The 8,597-nt window shown below is 39.1% G+C and overlaps 1 protein-coding gene across 1 annotated transcript in view; it reads right to left on the bottom strand.

Annotated features, from left to right (window-relative positions):
* Window positions 1-7,673, bottom strand: part of tmem184a (transmembrane protein 184a) — a gene marked incomplete at its 5' end in the record, with an annotated part of 23,051 nt that extends 15,378 nt beyond the window's left edge. Inside the window, 4 exon segments of the mRNA XM_014023623.1 lie at window positions 14-89; window positions 1,765-1,855; window positions 2,787-2,952; window positions 7,482-7,673. Coding sequence (XP_013879077.1) covers window positions 14-89; window positions 1,765-1,855; window positions 2,787-2,952; window positions 7,482-7,673 — 525 coding nt within the window.
* Between the last annotated feature and the right edge of the window lie 924 nt (window positions 7,674-8,597).

The following is an 8,597-nucleotide window of genomic DNA, read 5'->3' as shown; positions in this document are numbered from 1 at the left end:
ACTTGACGCTCACCTGTTTGCAGAATCTTAAGAAGCCGATGGAGTAGCTCATCCCAACCAGACAACACGTTCCGTACAGACAGCTTGACCTGAGTAGACAGCAGGAGGTAATGTGTTAGTGTGTCAGGCCAAAGCTGAATTAGGTTTATTGGACAGCAGAGACAGGAGCACGGTTTATAGATAGATTAGGAGTCAAACAAAACAGAAAAACAAATAATGAGAATTATATTGTGTGATATACAAGGAGAGAAAATGATCTGTCAATGTTATGAGCCGTTTAATATCAAGTAGTCTCCATTTTTATGATAGAAGCAGCTCTGCTCAGAGTTCTGTCTGCTAGTTTAAGTTATTAGATTGTGGTTTATGTTAGTTCTAGTGTGCAGGAACCAAATTGTGATTGGTGGGTCAGAAAACCCCACACACCTGGATATGCTTATGTAGAAAACACAAATACAAAAGCTGAGATCTTCTCATTTTCACCACACGCACACACACTATATTTACAGGGAGTGTTTTAAGTGCAATGCAGTGAGTTTAATTTTACTTCAGATGGCTAAATTAACAAAATCTAAACAAATGTTTAAATAAAACACATTAACTTTACCTTTTTAACTTAGAAACACTTCAAACTCCAAATTTATAATTAAAGGGGCAATATTATGTGTTTCTCAGGCATATATTTAAATTCTATACCACAATAAAGTATCTCTGTCACCTTCAGTCGTTATTAAAATACTGTTTTCTTTAAATAGACAAACTTGTCTTCTCATCATTTCCTGTTCTAAACACCTTGAAATTGGCTTCTGTCTCTTTAAGAACCTCCTTCCGCTTCTGTRCCGCCCATTTCGCGGGGGGTGGGGTGTGTGTGTGCTGTGATACGGCAGCTCAGCGTAGTTTACTTGGCATCTGAAAATACATTTCCTCAAAGGCATTTTGAATCTGTAAAGGGCTGCACTGAGAAGTAGTGTTAGCTCAGCAGACAGCTTCAGTTTCACCAGTTGTTGCTGTGGAGAACCTGCTGGGGAGGTGCGTACTGTGATCAGGAAGCTCAGCTTGGAGCTGATCCTAAAAGGCGGCTCTAGTCCCAACCGGTTGTTTTTGCTCCCCTGCCTGGCTGCCTCAGGACAGCAGAAGATTTCTCAAACATGCATGAATGAGTCAAAGTAAGACTCTGGGCATCTTTTTGATGAGAGAATAACATTATAACATGATATAAAACTCAAAAACAGTTGATTTTACATGATAGAGCCCCTTTTACATTTACAGATGTGACATTGGCAGCACCAATGTGTGTGTACTTGTTTCTACATCTGTCTGTCTGTCTGTCTGTCTCTTATATAACTTTTTTAAAAATGGTTAAATTTTTTTGTGGTCGGTTCAGATTAGATTAGATGAAGATAAATCTGTTTCATGTTATGACCCAGACATATTTTAACACATTTAGGGGTGTTGGCAACAAACCCTTTGTGTTTTGTGGATTACTGGGTGGGGTGTTTATGGATAGGAAAAGAAAAAACACAAAATTGCTGTTGGAGGTGTGTCAAAGAATAAAACATAATACCAAAATGAATGTAAGTCAAATAAGTGTGTGCATAACATGTGGATAAGAAATCCTTCTGAGTACAATATTTATTTTCCTCAATCTTTGTTTAACCGGGTAAATCCCATTGAGATCACAGATCCTTTTTTCAAGAGAGGTCTGGGCCTGAAGGCAACCTAACATGTATGTTTTACATGTGTAATACGTAGACTGAGTTCACTCACTGTATGGGTTTCCCTCGAATCTCTGACATGATTGCACTCTCTCCTCCAAGATACTCAAAGGACAGGCTCAGGAAGTTGTATATGACAAAAGCTGTAACAAAAAAAAACTTTTAATGTCAAACACATTTCAATGCATGATTTCAACAAACATTTCTATATTTTTTTATCCTTTATAAGTATTACTTTATTGTGAAGGTCAAATAATTTCGGAAGGAAATGAACTTATCTTCTATAAAAACATAATTAGTCCAACATTTTGGAACAATGAATGTTTCAGGTCCTACATTAAGAAGCTTCTGAGGGTTCTGTGTCTCAGAAATCCCTTCCTAATCCTTTGTTGCTATTTAAGGGAGGATTAAATGAAGCGAATGCAGATGGTGTCCAGTAAAGAGAAGGATCATTATGTTTTAGCCGCAGCTGCTTATGGTATTCCAGTTACCCTGATTCCTGATGCTCTGTACTATCAATCAGCTATAAACCTGGTCTGCAAACAGAAAGTAATCAGTCCAATTTAATCTTACAAATTGCTAGTAATCCCATTTGCATATGATTCACCCTTGCATTTGGTGAAGTACTTTGGTCTTATGACTACATTCATTATATTAGTATCTTGAGAAATGATTGTGGAAACTGACATAAATTGTGCAAAACATTCAGCGTGTTTTCAAGTGTAAAGCACAGCTCATGAATTAAGGATGAAAATCAAAACGAAAAAATAAGTAGGRCCTCTGGACGGGTTCTTCTGTGGAAAACGTAACACTGCTCATTTGGGACAGCGTAGGAACGAAGGTGTGTGTAGATCTGCAAGGACGGATGCTTCTAAAATTACACCTAGAAATTTTACACCTAAGATAACGAGGTCTTCCTTTATGAAAACCAAGTCTGGAATGAAGAACGTGTTTGGCCACTTTCTTGTCTTTCTGTTCTCAGCAGCCAACTGCAATACGAGGGGAGGAAAAACAACCGAGGCCGTCTACGAAAGAACAAGGCCAAGCAGATTCTTTGCGCTTGGAGATGCGTACCTTCGTAGCAGTCCCGAACGGAGTCAAAGTACACGTAGTACTGGTCGTTGCTGATGAACAGGAGGCTGAGCCATGAATCAAAGGCATAAACCGGGACGATGAACAGGATGCGGATAATGTAACGCTGCTCATTTGGGACAGTGTAGGAACGAAGGTGTGTGTAGATCTGCAACCAAACAGAAAGAATAGAAAATAACATTAGTGAACAAGAACACTGTTGTTGAGGTGAACTCTAAACTCATAAAACATGCTAATGAATAACACATGAGTCTTGTACATGATTAGATTTAGATAATTGGTGTGTTTATGGGTAATGACACGTGGGTAATGACAGTGAGACCTGGAGGGGCGTGATRGGGAGGAACACCCCCCCACCCCCCGATCTGAACCTGAGCGGTGTTTTGTTATTGGACTTCTGTGCTCGTCATGGATTGTCCATAACAAACACCATGTTCAAGCATAAGGGTGTCCATATGGGCTCCTGGCACCAGGACACCCTAGGCCGCAGTTCGATGATCGACTTTGATGCCGTTTCATGTGATCTGCGGTCGCATGTCTTGGACACTCGGGTGAAGAGCGGGGCGGAGCTGTCAATTGACCACTACCTGGTGGTGAGTTGGCTCTGGTGGTGGGGGACTCTAAAAACTGTGCTATATATTCCGGACCCCTAATCTCAATAAGACCTGGATCCAATAAGCAGATAAAGAAAGAAGAAAAAAACATGATGGTACCATCAAGTCTACTGGTGTAATTAATCAACAATGTGCTCTGATGAGTTTCAAACACGTTTGGTTTGAACTTGAGCCATTTTAATTTCACAGTGAATGTGAAAGCACTACGCACGTTCTGTCTGGTGTGAATCACACACACGCAGGCGCAATGGTAAATGATAAATGAACTGACCTTAAAGCACTTCACACATTCACACACTGATCGCGAAGCCACAGCTGCCCGACAGAGGCAGGGCTTCCATGCACTGGCACCACCGGACCCTCTGACCACCATCAGTAGGCAAGGTTTCCCCAAGGACACAACGACTAAGATGGCTGGCATGGGTGATTGAACCGACAACTCCCATAACCACTCTGCCACAGCCACACAATTTAATAACTGGATTCGTGAAATTTTGTAGATAATCCTTTCCTTTTGAAACTTTTCTGACCTGGAATTGGATTTATTGTTTGTTACTGATGAAATCCTCATTGTGTTCTATGATCATCAGCTCAGGCTGAAAAATGTTCATGCCTCGTTTTATTTTTGTGTGTATTTTTTTTAAATATTCATTTGAAAAACTTTATTGTGCACAGAGGAATCACTGTTTGCTTCCAGGAACGTAAAGCTCTTCCTGTTTCTTCCATTCAATTTTATATGTTTGTTATGCTATAAAGAAGAAAAGATAACAACWAAATAAGCTGATTCTGATTCTTTTTGTTTAAAAGTCCATGTCTTTATGAAGAAAAAGTGAGCAGCTCCCTAATGAAAACTACAGACTGAACCTCAGGGTTCTCCCATCACTGCTTCTCCATCCAATCCAGTCTGGGTAAATATATACCCACAGCTGCTGCTGATTCATCTGTTATTGTGATTGTGTACTAAATGAAGATCACAGATCACATTTTATGACCATTTATGGCCACAATCTACCTTTTTCCAGGAGGTTTACAATACATATCCCTGCATTTTGAACATATTGCAGCTGTATTTCTCAATTATTACACGACATTTAGTCTCTTTAATCATTAACTATTTTCCCCCAAACACTCTTAGTAAGGAAAGAAAATACAAGTAAATTAGCAGTTCTTCAATACAGAAGTTCTAAAGTGACATAAAGCCTAAAGCTGATCTTTAGAAAAAAAAAAACCTCCAGGAGATCCATTTTTATATTTTACATTTGAAGTACTTTACAACCATTTTATCTTCTGTGACTGTTTGGTCTGCATTTATGAAATGCAGCCACAAGATTATCTCCAACGAGAAGAGATTGCTCAACTTCCATTTAACAACTTCCCAGAACATCCCTTCTTTAAACCCATATGCCACACCTCATATAACGCACAGCTAGCTTTATTTTCATGCAGAAGCAGACAGTAACAGTAGTTAGTCGCTTTCCTGAGCTGGTAAAGGTTTTCACCCTTTGCACATACACACAACTCTCCCACATGACCCCTGTAAATGGAGTGTGATTCACCTGACAGGTTTAGGAAATACACACAACAGGAAGTCCAGTCATAAGACTTGATGGTGACCTTTAGGCTTTGGACATGACGTCAGATGGTTAACGTTTGGGAGAACGGTTTTGTATACCAGTTACGTTAAAATGCAGTATAAAACTGTGACTAAAAAGTGGCAGCTTTTCTATAACAATGTTGTGCAAATAGAATACAGAACGATATGTTTGTTAGAAAGAGGAAATAATTGTTCCTTTAAGAGCCCTCAGGCAGTAAAATGTGACTGTTGTGTCTAATGCGATCACAGGTAACGCTGGTGTTAAAAATATTGAAGCGGGGGCGCCTCGATGGGTTTTGTAATTATAATTTAAACCCAAGATCAAATAAATAACATTCTTATTAGACAGATACTAGAATCTCTTCAACTAAGAAATGTCATTACGCTTCAAAGATGAATAAAGTTGTGCATTAAAAATCCTCCATCCGTGGTTCTTATTAAGAGTTCACAGCATATTACAGAGGATTATCGTGGAGCCAGAGATCATTGTAATCACATCGTTATTCATCATAAGGACGTGAGAAAAGGCTGAAAAAGTAATTTCGCATAAAACCATTCACAAGGTTTGACCAAAACTGCAATAACCTTGTTGTTTTATTTCCAACTCTGGCATGAAAAATAGTGTAAGTAAAATAATTAGCACATTTTATCATATTGGATTTAGAKAATCAAATACTTTGGTTATGTTTTGGATGACTTTAACGTAAAATTGATCATTTTATAAYAAAAAAGTTAAAAGACTAAGTTCTGCTTTACAGCAGTCTCTCCCCTCAGCACAAGCAGCATCATTAATTGTGCATTAGAGGATGCACATTAAATCCTGCTTACTGTGAGGGTGGGTGGTGTGAGGCATTTCTTCAKGTAGACTGATGTCCTCTGGTTGACAACGCAACAACATAAAAAAAAAATCAATGTTCTGCTTCTAAAACAGTAACCTCCAAAGATGACTCAACAATTGCCCCCCAGCTACGACTTGTTTCTACAATTTCTGCAGCGACACAAGATGAAAGAATAACAAAAATGTAACACGTTGTAGGGAATCTAAAACAGACACGTATCTGCATATAGTCTCTAAAGATGTGTGCCACGTGCAAACAATGTGCAGTCATCTGGGAGAGAGTAAAAACTGATCTAATGCTCCTAATCCTCAACGCTTCATGTTGCAAAGGGACTAATAAGACCACCGTGAAAAATAAGCAGCGCTCCTTGGATTATGAGTTAGAAAAGCAGTGGCAACATCACAGCAAAAATAAATAAATAAAAATAAAAAAGGTGAAAAAAATCTAAGGTCATTCTTGATCTGTGCTTAGTATTCAGAAAGTGCATTTAAGAGTCTATAGCAATCCTCTGGGGCAAAAACTCAGATGAAACACTAGCAGCATTATAACACGAATCTAGCAGACACTTTTATTCCCCAAGTGTGACACAAAAGATGCCCGTTGCAAACCGGCTCCATCCTCCCAGCGGAAAAAAAAAAACTCGCTATTTATTTGTTCAATTAAAATGTCTTGCTGGCAAGTGTTTGGCCAAACACGTACTATATTAAAAAGATAGAAACCAATTTGCCGCACATCGAGTTACAAATCCCTAAACGAGGCCTGCCGTTGTTGTTGCGTCCCCCTCCCTCCCTCCTCGAAATGTACAGATTACTCAATAATTATTTCCACCACAAAGCATACAAACACATGGCAACATAAAACGTATAGACAGGCTTTAAAGGATGCCGTGTGGATGCGCGTTCAATAATATCGATGCAACATTTTTAAACAAAGGGAGACTATTAAAGCTGAACAAGGAAAACAACAACCTCATCTATTACAAAGCCCAACGTATTATCTCTCCGTCAACTGATTTCCCCGCCGATAAAACAGCACTCCTCTGCAATCTCTGCAAATGATAAGAAAAAAATGGTAATGATAAGCCATCATCTGAGCACAGCGGGCAACTCCTGCACCCAAGAGGAAACGCTCGTTTTCCAACAGTGATGAAACTGTTGTGGATAGAAGGTGGTCCGCCTTGAGACATTTCTTCCTCCTGGCCATCAACTTCTCCCGCGCAGATTGTTTTTATCCCATTGTGTTCAGCCAGGTGGGTTTTATTTTCTCTCTCCTTTTTGTTTTCCTGGCCCAGTTTAATCTCAGCTCTCTTTTGCTCATAAAGTAAGCAAAACTTTCCCACCTCGCAGTAACGGCTCGCAAGGGGAACCGGTGCACAAACACCTGCCTGAAACCAAACGACTACTTTCAGAGCACATAAGAAAGTTTCAGGGAATGAAAGAAATCAGATGCAATGTCGTTCTGACTTCAGGCATGGGAGGAGGCAGTAAGTCCTTTCACATTACGATTGCACATTTACATAACAGTGGGTGCAGTGCTTTAAAGGTGTGTTTCAAGATGTCGGAGTTTGATTTTTTTTTTTTTCTGATGGGGAGTTAAAAAAAATCTCAGAGGCTGTATGTGGAAGTAGTACCTGGTGGCATGTTATGAGCAGGGCAGACCAGACAAAGATCCCTGTGAGGGCCTGGGCGATTGTGGTGTTTAAAAACATCTGGCCCTCGATGATGGACCCGTTCCTCGTTCGAATAATCGTCATGTTGTCCGACTGGTCGGGGAGAATCGGGGCATCCAGGTGGATGATTGAAACGTTCTCGGTGGTGTTCATCTGAGAAAAAAACACTACAGGTTAAATAAAAAAACACTTTAATAGAGAATTTTATTTAAAGCTTTAAGGAGAACTTTAACTTATATGTGACCCATCACATCGAAACGAGGATTAAGTCTAAAAGTGGTATATGGAGAAATAGGCAAATATAGTGTTTTGATTAAAATGTTAACAAAAATTGCATTTTGTCAAAATATAATGAATAAATGCCTTATCAATTTGAATGAATTGTCTGAAATATAATCATAAAACAAAATTTTGAAGCATTTTTTTGAGCAGTAGCAACAAAAAAACTGATTTTGAGGGAAAATTATTTAAAATTTTAAGATTTTACCTGTGAGCTAGCAAAGTTTTGTTTCTTTCCAGCTGGGAAATCTCAATAATCAAATAAAATTTGAGGTTTTCTCTTTATACTACATCAAAAATTTCTCATCAAAATGACATAAAATAAGGATTCAGACCAAATATTTATGTATTATTGTAACCAACAAGACAAATTAAGTCATATATATGGATTTAATAATGACATCAGAATGATCCAGGTATCAAAATGTAGCTTTTAAAGCCAAGAATCTGAAAATGTAATTAGGTCATTTTGAACAAATTTGACTTAATCCTCATTTTGATCTGATGGGTCACATATTATTTTAAGGAAACAGAAATGCAAATCTTCCTGTGTGGAGCGTCTCTCACCGTGCTGTCAACAAAAGGCTCACCTTGTCCCGAGAGCAGCTTGATCCAGTTTAGACGTCTCTGGCTGCCAACAAACAGCCCAGGGTTGTGACAGGTCAGCGGGACAGGGACAGGATCAGCAACATCGAGAAGAAAAGCCGGGTTTCAGAACAACGAGCCGCGGGCATTTCGGTCCTGCCACCTACGAAAGATGTTTTCGCGTCGTAGACGACGAATTCAACTTCCTCGTTT

This window comes from Austrofundulus limnaeus, unplaced genomic scaffold (assembly GCF_001266775.1).
Source record: "Austrofundulus limnaeus strain Quisiro unplaced genomic scaffold, Austrofundulus_limnaeus-1.0 Scaffold4, whole genome shotgun sequence".
Lineage (NCBI taxonomy): Eukaryota > Metazoa > Chordata > Actinopteri > Cyprinodontiformes > Rivulidae > Austrofundulus > Austrofundulus limnaeus.
The sequence above is the reverse complement of the archived record's forward strand: the minus strand, read 5'-3'. Positions and strand labels throughout refer to the sequence as shown.